At 40.3% G+C, this 18,443-nt stretch overlaps 1 protein-coding gene and 1 pseudogene across 1 annotated transcript; one reads left to right on the top strand and one right to left on the bottom strand.

The window, feature by feature from the left end:
• The first annotated feature begins 390 nt into the window (after positions 1-390).
• On the top strand, positions 391-1,334 carry LOC129393339 (olfactory receptor 51I2-like; annotated as a pseudogene).
• A 13,881-nt stretch (positions 1,335-15,215) lies between these two features.
• On the bottom strand, positions 15,216-16,154 carry LOC100977810 (olfactory receptor 51I2). The gene has a single exon (XM_003819033.4). It carries the CDS (start codon positions 16,152-16,154, stop codon positions 15,216-15,218), a length of 939 nt encoding a protein of 312 aa, XP_003819081.3.
• Between the last annotated feature and the right edge of the window lie 2,289 nt (positions 16,155-18,443).

Genomic DNA, 18,443 nt, shown 5'->3' with positions numbered 1-18,443 from the left:
ACATGGTGCACCTCACTTATGGAAGAAACTGATGGCTATGACCCAGTAGAGAGAAAGGGGAAATCATTTTCCACCATTAGAGAAAGACATCAACCAATGTAAAAAACTATATAGACACAAGAAAAATAAAGGATAATATCTAAAAATTAGTCAAAGGTTTCTATGGGGAAGAACCTGGAGCTCATGAGAGATCTAAGGGTGCTGCCAGGCTATAGAAGGTCTGAAATGTAATCTGGTTTTTTTTGAACTTTCCAAATCTTTGGCACTGGAATCTAAGCATCATTGTCTCTCCTAGTTTTAGATATCAACCACTCCTAGTCTTCGCTTCTCCCACCATCTCACCTCAATTCACCCGGGTTGCGTTTCCCTAAAAGTCACTCAGAAACCCTGATGGGGGGCTTTGGGACTAACATCTCAAGTACTACCAGCTTCACTCTAACAGGCTTCCCTGAGATGAAGGGTCTGGAGCACTGGCTGGCTGCCCTTCTGCTGCTGCTTTATGCTATTTCCTTCCTGGGCAACATCCTCATCCTCTTTATCATAAAGGAAGAGCAGAGCTTGCACCAGCCAATGTACTACTTCCTGTCTCTTTTGTCTGTTAATGACCTGGGTGTGTCCTTTTCTACATTGCCCACTGTACTGGCTGCTGTGTGTTTTCATGCCCCAGAGACAACTTTTGATGCCTGCCTGGCCCAGATGTTCTTCATCCACTTTTCCTCCTGGACAGAGTTTGGCATCCTACTGGCCATGAGTTTTGACCACTGTGGGGCCATCTGTAACCCGCTGCGCTATGCCACAGTGCTCACTGATGTCCGTGTGGCCCACATTGGCATATCCATTGTCATCCGCAGCTTCTGCATGGTATTCCCACTTCCCTTCCTCCTGAAGAGACTGCCTTTCTGTAAGGCCATTGTGGTACTGGCCCATTCCTACTGCCTGCATGCAGACCTGATTCGCCTGCCCTGTGGAGACACTACCATCAACAGCATGTATGGCCTGTTCATTGTCATCTCTGCCTGTGGTGTAGATTCACTGCTCATCCTCCTCTCCTATGTGCTCATTCTACATTCTGTCCTGGCCATTGCCTCCAGGGGTGAGAGGCTTAAGACACTCAACACATGTGTGTCACATATCTATGCAGTGCTGATCTTCTATGTGCCTATGGTTAGTGTGTCCATGGTTCATCAATTTGGGAGGCATGCTCCTGAATATGTGCACAAGTTCATGTCTCTGGTCTCTTTGTACCTCCAATGCTCAACCCAATTATCTGTTCCATCAAGACTAAGGAGATTCGCAGGAGACTACACAAGATGTTATTGGGAGCTAAGTTCTGATCAAGGAAAACTGTCCTGGAAAGGCTTAGAGTTTCTTTGTTGTTGCTGATGTTTGGGTGTACCAGGTTAGTCCTTCGGAGCCTTTCAATCTCCCTCCAGACATACACCTGTAATTGTGTACCTGCCAGAAGTTATATGGGTTAGCCAGGCTACAACTTGTAACGCAAAACATCAGGCTGCCCTATGTTGTAATTAACTGTCACAGGTTGCCACAAGTGACTTCTCTCATACCCAACAAGAAGGAGAGTCTTGAATTGAATCCTTTTTGTCCCAATGTACTAGTAACATCTATGCTTTCAAGTAATTCTCAGAAACAGACAAAAACTAATGCATACATTCGTTATATAATGTTATAATGTAGATTATGTTACCTGAGATCATATCAACCCAGAATATTTAAATAATCATTCTGAATATCTTTAAACTCAAAAACTAAAGATATATAATAGCTGTGACCATGTTTACACTTCTGAAATAAATAAGAATAATCCAGAGTTCTGTAAAATGGAACAAAAATAGAAACCATACAACACATGGAATTCAGAAGTTTAGTACAAAGAAAAATGCTTTATAGAAAAGTCACATGCTGTCATCATTGGGCATGACTACAGAGAGGATTGAATGACTAGAGGCAGCTAATCAACACTCCAAATCGAAGCCTAACAGAGGTTGTTGACTGGTGGGGTGGCAAGTCCACTTCAGTGGCAATGGTTGCTTGGCTGCATAGTTGGCTGAAATATGGGCTCGTGTCCTGCAGTGAGCAACCCAGACAACAAGCTTAAGCACATGCCTGAGCAGAAGAGGGATAGCTGAAGGCTGTCAGCAAATTCACAGAGAATTAAAGCCACAAAGAAAGAAATCCTCTGAAAAACCATGCCAAGAAAACACAACCCAGGCCACACAGGCAGGTGCACATTTAACAGATTTAAAAAGAATGATATGTGGACTTTAACTGGAGAGTAAACAGTTAGTGGACAGGCCATGGCATAACTCAACTCCAGTGGATGATTAGGGAATGAAGACATGTAAGAAGAAAATTACTTTTTAAAAAGCAATAGCTAATAATTTTTTTTCCTCATAGGATCATGGAATAACTTTTCTAAAATAAAGCCATAGGGATCAAATAACATGATCATTTACTAAACATAGTTTCAGTATAGACTTGAAGTTCTCCCAAACACCCCCTGAACGTCTCATTAAGCAACCAGGAGAGAAAAGCAAAACAAAATTAAAACTTACAGATGACATCTTTGGCAAAATCACATGACAGAAAAATCTTGCCCCTAATTGGAGAGGACTGTATACTAAGCAAAAATCTGGGCATAAGGTTTTGGGATTGACTGGTGAAACTGGGAACAATACTTGCAGGCTCTAAGTGCTCATAAACATAAGAGGATAAAGAAGTGCTGTGGTGGTCCTCACCATTTGAAAATCTCGAAAATGTCCAGCAAATGAGCTCTTCCAAAAGGATATAGCCTCAGCCCAAAGGAAAGTACATTAAGCAAATAAAGATCCACTTGCATAAGAGAGAAAGAAGGCTCTGATCGTAGAGGAAAGGGCTTATAGAAAGCAGACACAAGAAAGTGATGCAACAGCTAAATACAGCTTCCCAAAACCTGTGGCGTTCTGGGGCTGGAACAGAAGGAAGCAGAATGTCCTCCTGGACCAGACTTCGCTCTGACACACAGAAGTGGCCTCAAAGAAACTGCTACTTTGAGCCATTTGAACAGCAACAGAGGGACCCCTAGAGCTGCAAAGCTATAAAAGCTACTCTGCCATTGCCTCTCCCTTCAGAGGATCCCACAAGTCATCCCAGAAAGCTATACTTACTTATATAGAGAGACAAAAAAGAGATATGTGCTAATTCTATACACAGTTATGAGCAAAAATAAAAGACATCAATGACAAAGTTGAATCCATGGCACTCAGGGCCATGCTGATGATAGCAATCTCCCTCCTTTTTGTTTCAAGTCTTTTTTTTTATTAATCCTAACATTTCAGTGTCTGCATCTAAATATCAGAAACCACATTACTGACTTCAGTATTTTTTAGGCTTTTAAAAAATGCATCCTTTCATTTCCACTGTAAAATTGGGAATTCTCATAATAAGGCATATGAATGGGAAGAGTGAGTACTTCTGCAACACTAAAAATTATTCCTATCATTTATATCATCACATATATGTAAATATAGATATAGTTTTACTTTTGTCTAATTAGTATTGCCTAATTCCCTAATTAACAGACTTATGAAAAAAGCCTCATCTTTATGAAATAAAATATATTTGTTCAAACTGGTAATATAAATATTTTACAGTGTATTGTCATCTAAGTAAATGATAAATTATCAACCTTCGCCCACTTTTTGATGGGGTTGTTTGTTTTTCTCTTGTAAATTTGTTTGAGTTCATTGTAGATTCTGGATATTAGCCCTTTGTCAGATGAGTAGGTTGCGAAAATTTTCTCCCATTTTGTAGGTTGCCTGTTCACTCTGATGATAGTATCTTTTGCTGTGCAGAAGCTCTTTAGTTTAATTAGATCCCATTTGTCAATTTTGGCTTTTGTTGCCATTGCTTTTGGTGTTTTGGACATGAAGTCCTTGCCCATGCCTACGTCCTGAATGGTGATGCCTAGGTTTTCTTGTAGGGTTTTTATGGTTTTAGGTCTAACGTTTAAGTCTTTAATCCATCTTGAATTGATTTTTGTATAAGGTGTAAGGAAGGGATCCAGTTTCAGCTTTCTACATATGGCTAGCCAGTTTTCCCAGCACCATTTATTAAATAGGGAATCCTTTCCCCATTGCTTGTTTTTCTCAGGTTTGTCAAAGATCAGATAGTTGTAGATATGTGGCGTTATTTCTGAGGGCTCTGTTCTGTTCCATTGATCTATATCTCTGTTTTGGTACCAGTACCATGCTGTTTTGGTTACTGTAGCCTTGTAGTATAGTTTGAAGTCAGGTAGTGTGATGCCTCCAGCTTTGTTCTTTTGGCTTAGGATTGCCTTGGCAATGCGGGCTCTTTTTTGGTTCCATATGAACTTTAAAGTAGTTTTTTCCAATTCTGTGAAGAAAGTCATTGGTAGCTTGACACTTCTCAAAAGAAGACATTTATGCAGCCAAAAAACACATTAAAAAATGCTCACCATCACTGGCCATCAGAGAAATGCAAATCAAAACCACAATGAGATACCATCTTACACCAGTTAGAATGGCAATCATTAAAAAGTCAGGAAACAACAGGTGCTGGAGAGGATGTGGAGAAATAGGAACACTTTTACACTGTTGGTGGGACTGTAAACTAGTTCAACCATTGTGGAAGTCAGTGTGGCGATTCCTCAGGGATCTAGAACTAGAAATACCATTTGACCCAGCCATCCCATTACTGGGTATATACCCAAAGGAATATAAATCTTGCTGCTATAAAGACACATGCACACGTATGTTTATTGCGGCATTATTCACAATAGCAAAGACTTGGAACCAACCCAAATGTCCAACAATGATAGACTGGATTAAGAAAATGTGGCACATATACACCATGGAATACTATGCAGCCATAAAAAATGATGAGTTCATTTCCTTTGTAGGGACATGGATGAAATTGGAAATCATCATTCTCAGTAAACTATCACAAGAACAAAAAACCAAACACCGCATATTCTCACTCATAGGTGGGAATTGAACAGTGAGATCGCATGGACACAGGAAGGGGAATATCACACTCTGGGGACTGTGGTGGGGTGGGGGGAGGGGGGAGGGATAGCATTGGGAGATATACCTAATGCTAGATGACGAGTTAGTGGGTGCAGCGCACCAGCATGGCACATGTATACATATGTAACTAACCTGCACAATGTGCACATGTACCCTAAAACTTACAGTGTAATTAAAAAAAAAATTATCAACCTTAACTTTCTAATTCTCAGATTTTTGTGTTAAAATCACCCAATGCATTTTGTGTTCACAATACATTTGCTTTTTCAAATATAGAAAAACCCACTTGGCAAATGATTAAGTTCTACTCTGTTTAAAATTCACTGAATAATTTGTCCCAGTCAGAGACATTAGGTTTAGCTATTAAGACTAATTAAAAACTGACTGTCAGTCATAGTTGCTTATTGTCTGTTTTTCGTCATAAAAAAGCAATTTCCCCAGCTTGTAGTTCTGGGGTATTTGCCTTAAATACATAGCACTGTGGTTGGTTCTAAGCTGTTGTTCTGTCCTCATACAGTTGACATGAACATTAACACGTCCACCAGTAACACACTGCCCTCACAGTGCAGCCATTCAAATCATGGTGAGGCTTTGTGAGAAGGAATTTAAAAGCATTTTAAAAGGAATATTTGGTTAGCAAACAAATCTCAGGATATGTTGACATATCCCTCCTGTATCTCTTTAGATAGGTTTCTCCCATAAAACCTAATTACTAAATCCCAGGATCACTGAGTCCTTCACATGTAACACTGGGATTGGCAAATAGTAGGTTTCAATAAATATTGTCTTGTGAACAAAATAAATGAATGAGCTGTTATATTCCTTATAAACAAACAAACAAAAACCTAAACAAAGCTGGGAGGAAAAATACATAACCACCAGAATTATATCCACTCCCCAAAATATCTTCAGTGTTTTAAAACTGGGATTGAGTAAAAGATAGTGACGAAATATCGCTGCTAGGAAGAATGAAGGTTGAGAAACACTTTAGGGAGAGTATCTTGATTAACATGGCTGGCAGTAAATGATATATCAAGGTGGTCCGATAGCCAGTACTGCTGTTTGCATTTCTATTAGTTGAGATCAGTATGTCATCCATACCTTTAATGAAGCCTATCACACACCAATGCCTTGGATAAGTTACACATGCCTCCAGAAATCTGTAGAAAGTTTGGCTGGCAATTATACTTTATGCTTGAAGAGTACTGGAGGCTTGTGCAACTATTTGTGCAAATATTTATTGTCAACTGATGCCTGAATTGTACGTGTACAAATCAAATGAACTAATTAAATGCCTCTTCAATGGATAATTTATTCTATTTATTTTCATACATATTTTTGGTGGAGAAGTCTTCCATGCATAATGGAAGCAAAGAAAAATCCTTTATACATATGAATGAAACCACACCCACCTACCCCTAATACGACAAAACAATGAGACCAAATCTTGATTTCTGACATACGTGTCGAGTTACTATTTGCTTAATAGTCCTCCTGTTTCCTGCAGAGGGTAATTTTTTGGAACAGATTCTTGATTAGTTTTTTGATGTTAGGAAGATGAGAATTCACAAAGTAACTGATGACTTCATACGCTGTATGCTGTTTCTAGGAATCCTGAAAGCATTTACGAGCAAATGCTCTCCTCAGTTGTCTGGAGGGCATCTGGTTGCCTGTGTTCAAATGTACAAGCACCTACAAGTAGATTACTTCTTATCCGAGAATGAAATTAAACAACAGAGGGTCCTGAGTCCAAAGTAGTGCATCAGCCCAGGTAGAAAAGTGTCCAGTTGATAATGGAATATTGGATATCCTCCTGATGAGGAAGTGCCCTTGCTGCACATTACTCAACTCAGAGGATAAACTCTATGCCTCTGCTGCCATTTATTGTTTTTTAAAACACTATCTGGGTGAAGAGAACTTCTCATGCAACTGAACTATAACCGCAAGAGCAAAGAAGTTCTTGCCGTAGTAGAGCCCGTCAGATCTGTAGGTGGCTTAATTGAGGTAGGTCAGGACCTCTTTGTGGTAATCAGAAAATGAGGCTGATGGTCAGCCATCCTAGGGACATACACTCTTCTACCAAGTTCTCCTTTCGCCTTTCCCCTCTTCCCTGAGTTCACACAGAAATTAATTCCATAAAACTCTGAGCAACATGGATTTGTATTTTTTTCATTCTGCATTAGATTCTAGTTCTCTTAACCCTTCTGTTGGTCTTACCCATGAAACAGAGCAAGAATTTCATCCTACTATAATTATTCTGAGTGTCTCCTCCCTCTCCCCTCACCAACCTACCCAGCACTGGCCCTGGAGGACGAGAAACATACCCATGACAGGGCAAGACAAAAGCATTGCTTTATTATTCAGATATTTTTTCCACACACCGTAAACCTATGTTCAGTATTTGATTTTCTTGTGTTGTTAGAGGAAGGCCTGACGAGCCTAAAAAATAGAAGTACAAATTTTCTTTGATTGGGGAGAGAGCCGTGATGGTTAACTAGCCACAGCCAGGAGGAGCTTCTCCCAGGAAGAGACCAGATCATCAAGAGACCAACACACACTGAACAGATCTTCGGAAAGAAGGCATCCAGAGTGGATACAGGAGGATGCTGAAACAGGTAGAAGCTGGAAAGCCTGTATGGGGTAGTCGAGCACCAGGACTCCTTTCTGGCCCTGAGTGCTGGTAGGGACGGGATGAGAAACATAGGCATGTAGTGACCCACTCTTGCCACAGACCTTCAGGATCCTACCTGCAGGAGAACCCACAATCCCCATGGGCATTTTAATTGACAGGGAGAACTGCCCAGAGAGTTGACAGAGACAGAACTCCAGTCTGTGCAAGGCCCAAAGGGTTTGGCATGGGAAAGGCTGCAATGGAGTATGGCCATGGATGCCCATTACCCCAAAGCTTGCCACACTCCTGTAGGTGACTTTAGCCTTAGTTAGCAGGGGGACCTGGAGAGAGCAGAGCTCTCTTGCCCACGGGACAGGGCAAGTCTGATCTGAATGCGCCCAAGTCTGCCAGCCTCTCCCAGGGTCTCCACCTGGCCTTACCAGCTTGCAGTGCAGTCTCAGCGGTCCTGCCAAAATGCTTGCCAGTGGCTGCTGCCATAGCTCTTTTGCTAGCAACCCCCGCCCTCGGAGCACTTTTGCAGATAGATCCTTGCAGGTGTGCACCTGCCTGCAGCCTTCCCCGCCGGCGCGCCTCGCCTCCACCCCCTGGCCTGCAGCCTCTCAACATGAATAGGAAGACCCACCATCGCCCGAGCAGTGCACATGAGCACTGGGGACCCTAGTCATCCCATTGGTATGCACTCGCCAGGGCCCTCACTTGCCACCCCATCAGTGGGTGATCTGCTTGTGCACCCTCACACGCAGCCCCCCAGCCGCAGCCAGCACACATGTGCCCCCCTGCCGCCATGCTGTAGGGCAGTCTCCCCCTCAACTACTGCCTGGCCACAGCTCTTTTGCTGGCAGCCCCTGTCAGAGTGTTGTTGCCAGTGAGCTGGGAACACCTTGGCCCCTCCAGTGCAACAGGTGCTTGACCTCGAAAGGCCAGAAAACAAAGCCAGAGGCCTGGTCCCAGACCCCAAGGGTTACAGCATGTAGGCCAAGAGTGCTGAGCTGAACCTTTACCCTTTGAAAGCATCTACAAACAAAGCCAATCAACTAAACCAAACTTATATCACATTTAAATCATCAAAGGCATCAAAGAATATGAAAGCAAAAGCCCTATTGAAAGGATAGCAACTTCAAAGATTAAGGGAACATCAGCCAACACAGAGAAAGAACCAGGGAAAGAATTCTGGTAACTCTAAAGGCCAGAGTGTGGTCTTACCTACCAATGACTGCACCAGCTCCCCAGCAATGGTTCTTAACCCGATTGAAATGGCTAAAATGACAGATAAAGAATTCAGAATCTGATGGCAAGGAAGCTCAATGAGATACTGAAGAAGGTTGAAACACAGTTCAAGGAAAGCAGTAAAATGGTGCAAGAGTTGAAAGATGACACAGCCATTTTAAGAACAAACCAAACTGAACTTCTAGAAATAAAAAATTCACTAGAAGAATTTCTTTTTTCAAAACTTTTAGGTTCAAGGGTACATGTGCAGGTTTGTTATATAGGTAAACTTGAGTCATGGGAATTTATTCTATGGATTATTTTGTCACCAAGGTACTATGCCTAGTACCCAATAGTTAATTTTTTTTGATCCTCTCCCTCTTCACATCCTTCACCCTCCAGTAGGCCCCAGTATCTGTTGTTCCCTTCTCTGTGTCCATGTGTTTTCATCATTTAGCTCCCACTTATAGGTGAGAACGTGTGGTTTTCTGTTTCTGCATTAGTTTGCTAAGAATAATGGCCTTTAGCTCCATTCATGTTTCTGCAAAGGACATGATCTCATGATCTTATTTTTTATGGCTTTATTTTTTATTGCTGTGTAGAATTCCATGGTGTATATGTTTGACATTTTCATTATCCAGTATACCATTGATGGGCATTTGGGTTGATTCCGTGTCTTTGCTATTGTGAATAGTGCTGCAGTGAACATACACATGTGTTTTTATGGTAGAACAATTTATATACCTTTGGGTGTATACCCAGTAGTAGGATTAATGGATTGAATGCTTGTCCTGTTTTTAGCTCTTTGAGGAATCACCACACTGCTTTCCACAATGGTTGAGCTAATTTACACTCCCACCAACAGTGTATAAGCATTCCCTTTTCTCCACAACCTCGCCAGCATCTGTTCTTTTTTGACTTTTTAAGAATAGCCATTTAGACTGATGGGAGATGGCATCCCATTGTGGTTTTGACTTGCATTTCCCTAAAGATCAGTGATACTGAGCTTTTATTTCACATGCTTCTTGGCCACCTGTATATCTTCTTTTGAGAAGTGTCTCTTCATGTCTTTTGCCCACTTTTTAATGGTTTTTATTTTCTTTTGCCCACTTTTTAATGGTTTTAATTTTCTTGTACATTTGTTTAGCACAGAAGAAAATATCTGCAAAGCATACATCTGACAAAAGTCATTCTATGAGGCCAGTGTCATCCTGATAACAAAACCAGGCAGAGATACAATATATTCCTGATGAAACTAGCAGGCCAATATTCCTGATAAAAATAGATGAAAAAATCCTCAACAAAATGCTAGCAAACTTAATCCAGCAGCACATCAAAGAGCTAATCCCCTATAAGCAAGTTCGCTTTATGTTCCTGGGATGCAAGGCTGGTTCAACCTACACAAATCAATAAATGTGATTCATCTTTTAAACAGAACTAAAAGCAAAGACCATGTCACCATCTCAATAGAGACAGAAAAGGCTTTTGACATAATTCAGCATCCTTTTATACTAAAAACACTCAATAAACTAGGTATTGAAGGATTATACCTCAAAATAATAAGAACTGTCTATGAGAAACTCACAGCCAACATCATCCTAAATGGGCAAAAGCTAGAAGCATTCCTTTTGAGAACTGAAACAAAGCAAGGCTGTCCACTTTTACCACTCTTATTCTGCATAGTATTGGAAGTCCTAGCCAGAGCGTCAAGCAAGAGAAAGAAATAAAAGGCATCCAAATGGGAAGAGAGGAAGTTAAACTATCCCTATTTTCAGATGACATGTTTCTATACCTAGAAAATGCCGTAGTCTTTGCCTATAGGCTCCTAGATCTGATAAACAATTTCAGCGAAAATTTAAGACAAATTGATATACAAAAATCAGTAGCATTTCTGCATATCAATAACATCCAAGCTGAGAGCCACATCAAGAAGTCAGTCCCAATCAAAATAGTTACAAAAAGAATAAAATACCTAGGATTACAGTTAAATGTGCAGGTGAATGATCTCTACAATGAGAATTACAAAGCACTGTTGAAAGAAATCAGAGAGGACACAAACAAATGGGAAAACATTTCATGCCCGTGGATAGGAAGAATCAGTTTTGTTAAAATGACCACACTGCCCAAAGCAACTCAGAGATTCAACATGATTCCTATCAAACTACCAACATCTTCTCAGAATTAGGGAAACTATTCTAAAATTCATATAAAACAAACAAAAAAGAATGCAAAGAGCCAAAGAGTTCCTAAACAAAAATAACAAAACCAGAGGCATCACATCACCTGATTTCAAACTATACTACAAGGCTACAGTAACCAAAGCAGCATTTTACTGGTACAAATAGACAAATGGAACAGGTTAGAGAAACCAGAAACAAAGCCACACACCTACAACCATCTGATCTTTGACAAAGTCAACAATAACAAGGAGTGGGCAAAAGACTCCTTATTCAATACACAGTGCTAACCATACCCAGTAGATTGAAACTGGACCTCTTCCTTTCATCATTCACAAAAATCAATTCAAAATAAATTAAAAACTTAAGCATAATATTATAACTAAAACTATAAAAATCCTAGAATAAAACCTAGGAAATACCATTCTGGACATAGGCCTTGGGGAATATTTCGTGATGAAATCTCCAAAAGCCGTTGCAACAAAACAAAAATATACAAGTAGGAACTAATTAAACTAAAGACCTTCGGCACAGCAAAAGAAGCTATCAATAGACTGAATAGACAACATACAGAATGGGAGCGAATACTTCCAAACTATGGACCTGACAAATGTCTAATATCCAGAATCTATAAACAGCTTAAATCAACATGTAAAACACATAACTCCATTAAAAATGGGCAAAGGACATAAAGATATCCTTCTCAAAAGAAGACATATATGTGGCCAACAAGCATATAAAGGAATGCTCAGCATTATTAATCATTAGAGAAATGCAAATTAAAGCCTCAATGAGATATCATCTTATACCAGTGAGAAATGACTATTACTAAAAAGTAAAAAAATTACAGATGCTGGTGAGGTTGCAGAGAAAATGAAACACTTATACTCTGTTGGTGGGAATGTAAATTAGTTCAGCCACTGTGGAAAGAAGTTTGGATATTTCTCACATAACTTAGGGCTACCCATTGACCCCAAAATCCTATTACTATATACCCAAAGGAGTATAAATCATTCTACCAAAAAGACACATACGCTTGTATGTTCATTGCAGCACTATTCACAATAGCAAAGACATGAAATCAAGGTGCCCTTCAGCAGTGGACTGGTTAAAGAAAATGTGGTACATATATACCATGGAATACTATGTAGCCATAAAAACAACAAAATCATGTCCTTTGCAGCTACACGGATGCGGCTTGAGGCCATTATCCTAGGTGAATTAATGCATGAACAGAAAACCAAAACCACGTGTTTTCACATATAAGGGGGAGTAAAACTTTGAATACACATGGACACAAAGATAGGAAGAGCAGACACTCAGGCCTACTTGAAGGGGCATTGTGGGAAGAGTATGGGGTTCAAAAAACTACCTTTTGGGTACTATGCTTTATTAATTAATTTTCACATTGCTGTAAAGAAATAATGGTTCTGCAGGCATACGGGAAGCATGATGCTGGCATAGGCTCGGCTTCTGGGAAGGCCTCAGGAAACTTAAAATCACGTGGAAGGTGAAGATGGAGCAGGCACATCTGATGTCCGGAGGAGGACTAATAGAGAAGTAGGCAGTGCCATACATTTTTAAACAACCAGACTTCATGAGAACTCACTCACTATCATGAGAACAACATCAAGAAGATGCTTCTAAACTATGCATGAGAAATCTGTCCCCATGATCCAGTCACCTCCCACCAAGCCCCACCTTCAGCAATGGGGATTATATTTCAACCTGAGATTTGGGCAGGAAATGTCATATGCTCACTACCTGGGTGATGAAATAATTTGTCCACCAAACCCCGGTGACATGCAATTTACTCATGTAACAAACCTGCACATGTACTGCCTGAAATTAAAAGTTGAGCAAAGAAAAAGTAACCAAAGAATTCAAAAACAAAGTTTGATTTTTACCTTTATTTTAGGCCAAAATTCAAGTATTTTTGCTGTTTCAATAGGGGAAAATGTTGAGTTCAAAAAAGATCATGTTAAATAAAAAGAAGTTAAAGAGTTTTTAACCCAAGGTCAAAAAAACAAAAACAGGGCTTAGCTTAGACCTTTTTAGGATTAGAGCTGCAGGAGTGGCCCTACATTTTTCTTACGGCATCTGCCTCATGAGGGAGGGAAAAATATAAATGTGCATTTTCCATTAGAACCTGAAAATCAGTAGCTCTTGTAATTAATGCTGAAAAAAGGAAGGTGAAATTAAGGTACAAAGGAGCCAGAGGCTTTTTGGGAGGCTCGTATTTTCTTGTTCCTTGCCCTTTCTATGTTACACCATTGGGTTTCTAAGTAAGGCCTATGGTCAAAAGAATGTATCCCTTGCTGCTTCTGAGGTAGGAATCAGTGAGAGTTTACTTTCATTTGGCAGCTTCCCTAAGCCTTGCCTTTGCATTTATGTATTTGTTGTATATATTTGAAGCTAAAATATCAAAGCATTAAAATTATTATTTCATGTTGAAATAGGAGCTTCTAATATGAATCAGAAAAGTTATTATTTAAATTGACTGAAGACCATACTTTAAACCACTAAATATTCTAATAATTTTCCATTGGAAATCATACTAAGTTATGCTATCCAAACATTCTTCTAAAAGCAATCTATTTAGTGGGCCAGGACACATATATTATTGGTGTCTTATTGTACCTGTAGACATTTTTGAAAAAATCTGAATCCCAAGTACTTACATTATCTCCTTTTTAAAATAGCTCCCTCTTTCTGACTGTCTCTCATGTTGGTATTTCCTCAATACAGCTTTGTACAAAGAGAAAAAACCTCTAGATAACAATATGCTTTGCTACTACGTGGTTTCTGGATGAGTTTCCATGGTGAGTTAAGTTAGACTACATAGTGCATCTCTCTCTCTCTCTCTCTTTCTCTTTCTTTCTTTTTCTCTTTCTCCTTCTCTTTCTCTCTCTCCTCTCTCTTTCTCTTTCTTTCTCTTTCTCTCCTCTCTCTTTCTCTTTCTCTTTTTCTTTCTCTTTCTCTCTCTTTCTCTCTCTCTCTCTCTCTCTCTCTCTCCCTCCCTCTTTCTCCCCCAATCCCTCGCTCTCTTTTGATCTACAAGTAGATCTAAACTTAGTATGACAGCACCAAAATTAGCACCAAGGAATTTCTTACTATATCCTACCTCTGGTATCAAGGGAAGCGTATGAGAAGGTCTGAAAGAATTATTTTCCGGTATCTAAACCATAAGTGCTCTAGTCTGTCTATCCTAGGCTTTTTTTTTTTTTTGCAACTGGAAATCCTAGACTGACTTAATTTCTAACATCTCTTAACATGTCATTTTGTGGAAGACAGTTAAAATCTCAAGAAGGAAAGAGAAATAGAATTTGTGCCCCTACCACAATTCCCCCTTTCCCCCAAAATTCTATGAGTCAGATATTTCAGATATTGAACATTGTTTTCTGTTGGTAAGGATTGAGCGGTGGGCAGATAAAAGAAGTAAAGAGGAATCTGGAGATTTTCCTAAATGTCAATATCTATCAGTTTACCTGGATCACATTTGTTCGTACATTTTATGGTGAGTTCTAATAGTTAATCTGATTTCACTTTGTGAAGTTAAAGCAATGTATGAGTGTTTGAGAATGACAGTGGTGGGGAAAGCAAAGGCAGCAATGGTAATGTTAAATGATGCCAATTTGACCGTCAGGCCATATCTATACCGGTTGGGTGCTGCACTGACACTAGAGAGAGATTAGTGTTGCATGTCAACTGGACCACATATTATCTGTGTTAGGCTGAAGAATTAACTTAATTCTCTGTGTCTTAGAGGATTTGTATGAATATTAAGTGAATTAATACACACAAATAATTTATAATAGTACTTGATACATTTTAGGACTAAGTTTGTTAATTATTATTTTAGTAATATTCATTATTACAGAAAATAATTCCTAGCTTAAATTAGTCTTCCTCTGTAAAACTTGTCTAATTACTCAATTGCCCCCAGTATTTATCTTTCTAAGAATACTGTTGGTATTTAGTGAATGTACTATTCATTTGGAACTCCTTGTTTTGTGTTATAAGTTTTGCATCACCATTTCCTGGCCTACTTTTCCCGCAGCACACAATCTATCTTATACTTTGATGATGATGATGACGATGCTACTGATGAGAGCCTATGGCCAAAATAACAGATTCTAAAGCCAAGTGTGAAAGTCATATTTTGATGTGGTGAAACACGCGGAAAATGGCTCGGCGGATTTCCTTTGTCTTGGCGCTATAAATGAGAGGGTTGAGCACAGGAGGCACAAATAGGTACACATTTGACATGAGGACATGTATGTAGCATGGGACATGCTTCCCAAAGCGGTGCACTGTGGAGACCCCAATCATTGGCACATAAAATGCAAGTACAGCCAGGATATGTGACACACATGTGTTGAGAGCTTTGAGGCGTTCCTCACGGGAAGCAGTGGCCATGACAGAACGCAGAATGAGCACATAGGAGAGGAAGATAAAAAACAGGTCCATGCCAAAGGTGGATACAAGAACAAAGAGTCCATAGATGCTGTTGATACTGATATCAGCACAGGCAAGCCTCATCATGTCTGGGTGCAGGCAGTAGGAGTGAGAAAGAACATTGGATCTGCAGATAGGCAGCCTCTTAATAAGAAAGGGAAGAGGGAAAAGGGTGATGAAGCTTCGAGCAGCTGCACCTAAACCCATTGCAGCAATGACTTCAGTGGTGAGCACAGTTGCATAGTGCAAGGGGTCACAAATGGCCACATAACGGTCAAAACTCATGGCCAGCAGAATACCTGATTCCATCATGGAGAAGAAGTGAATAAGAAACATCTGAATTAGACAGGCATCAAAAGTGATGTTGCGGGCATTGAGGCAGAAGGTTCGGAGTACAGTGGGCAGTGTGGCCATGGATATGGCCACATCACTGAAGGACAACATGGACAGGAAGTAGTACATGGGCTCATGGAGGCTGGGCTCCACTCGCACAGCCTGCAGGATCACTGTATTTCCCCCAAGGGCCACAGCATACATCACGCAGAGGGGCCCTGACAGCCAGGAGTGAGAGCTCTCCAGACCAGGGATACCAGTCAGGAGGAAGAATGCAGGGTGAGTGACATTGAACAACCCCATAGCAAAACAAACTTAGGGTACTTTTCAGAGTCAGATCTTCTGACTTGGAGAATTCTAACAGTTGCACTTGCTGGAGGACAAGAAATCAGGAGATAAGAGACAAAGCGATGATGTTGACATAAATGGAAACTGACGCATTCATGAAATCACTGCTTTTGAGATGATGCAGGCAAACTCCTTTTCTTCATATTTTATGATGATCAGGCTGCAGGCTGAGCTAATATTTCCCTCTGTTTTATGAACAAGGAAGACATTGACAAATACTTCAATAATAGAAATTAGTTAAAAGGAAAATGTTTAAACTACATTTCTACAACTTTCATATATTTTGGAGGCATCATTCAATAGAAATATGCTAACTACAATTCATAGCCACAAGAGAAGAAAGTCAGGAGTTTGTGTTATCAGTAGCACTTGGAAATATTTAAGTATTTTCTTGAAAATGTTGCTTAATTCATATGTATCACAAATTAATGAGAGACTTTCCCAGAGCAAGTTTTGTATCATGTTGTGTGCTTGGATGGAGAGGGAAAAGGACAGTGGGCTGTGGAGGTAATTGACTGCCTCCAGAGGCAGTCATGAGCTTTTCATTGGCAGAGTTACTGCAAAAAAGCAACAACAGAAACAACATATTTTTGTGCAAAGGCACAAGGCTGTATCTGTTTCTGGAAAAATTATGTATTTGTCCCTAAATATTCTATAGGTACACTTGCATTCGGTGTGGGAGAGCATTGTTCCAAATACAAACTTACATACCGTCACATGGTTAGATGTACTCTCAAAATACCCATTAGTCACAAGGACACATTAATGTACCTTCACAACAGGTAGTAAGAAAGCTCATTCATAGTCTAACAAGACGCTCATTCACATACTCTCTCCACATCTCCATATCTCGTAAAGTCGCTCTTGTTGTGCAAATATATTCAAACAGTCCCTCTTGATTTTTTTTTTTTTTTTTTTGAGACAGAGTCTCGCTCTTTTGCCCGGGCTGGAGTGCAGTGGTGCAATCTTGGCTCACTGCAACTCCACCTCCCGGGTTCGCGCCATTCTTCTGCCTCAGCCTCCCGAGTAGTTGGGACTACAGGCGCCCGCCACCATGCCCGGCTAATTTTTTTTGTAGTTTTAGTAGAGACGGGGTTTCACCGTGTTAGCCAGGATGATCTCGATCTCCTGACCTCGTGATCCGCCTGCCTTGGCCTCCCAAAGTGCTGGGATTACAGGCGTGAGCCACCGTGCCCGGCCCCTCTTGATCTTTATACCATTTAACATGTAGATCTTGTCCTCATACTCTCAGTCTGCACTGACATATATGCAGGATTTATACATGTATACACACTCATAGACACATAGATTTGTATACTCACACAACACTTCTATCTACATGCTTGGGGACTGCCCACTGATATTAATCTACTAACCCACACAGGCACTTTTTAAACCCTTAATGGCTTGTATTTATTTACCATTTTTCTTATGCTGGCATTCACATATTATTTCTTACAGCCATTTCTCTGTCACAGTGATTGCATTGTTCTGTTTTTGACACACTTTTGTGTTCATTGCCTCATCATGGATGAGGATACAGAAGGCTAGAAGGCTTTTCACTAAGCAGACATTTTAAGCTAATAGGGCACCCTCATTTTAGAGAAGGACCCCAGAATTACATACCACTGTTTTTCCTTTCTCTTTCCTCTCCAACCTCTAACAAAGCAAGACCGGACCATGCTCTCAGAGTTCTTTCTGATGGGAATGAAGGAGAAAGGGGACCCAGGAACATGAGGTATCTAAAAGTAACAGAGGTTGTGGAATGGGGTGCAATGAAGCATTGTCACCCCAGGAAGCATTTTTAAAATATCCCCAGCAATACATAACTCACAGGTACTATGGTTTCCAGCAAGGCAGTGGCTGTCCCTCCGTGTTTATGCTGAATATGTCCCTTCTGGTCTTAGAGCTCAGTCTGCATATGCTTGTGTCTCTTCAAGAACTCTGATTACTTGGGATCCAGGACTGATGTTTGTCTCTTATTTCTCCCATTTGACTACACTCTCATTCTTCATATAAAGTCTTGTAGAAAGTAATCACAGTACATAGAAGAGAACCAAGCCAATGTAAAAGTAACAGAAAGAGAAGGGAGAAGAAAACAGGCTGAAAGCAGGATTTTGTTCAGGGCAAGGCCAAAGACATTCTGGGTCTGGGGACTTATGCTTTAGTATTTGAAGAAGAAAGACTGCCTGACTGTTCCAGAATTATATCCCTTCCCTTACCTTGTAGATTGCTAATTTTGTG

This window comes from Pan paniscus, chromosome 9 (genome assembly GCF_029289425.2).
Source record: "Pan paniscus chromosome 9, NHGRI_mPanPan1-v2.0_pri, whole genome shotgun sequence".
Classification (NCBI taxonomy): Eukaryota; Metazoa; Chordata; class Mammalia; order Primates; family Hominidae; genus Pan; species Pan paniscus.
The sequence above is the reverse complement of the archived record's forward strand: the minus strand, read 5'-3'. Positions and strand labels throughout refer to the sequence as shown.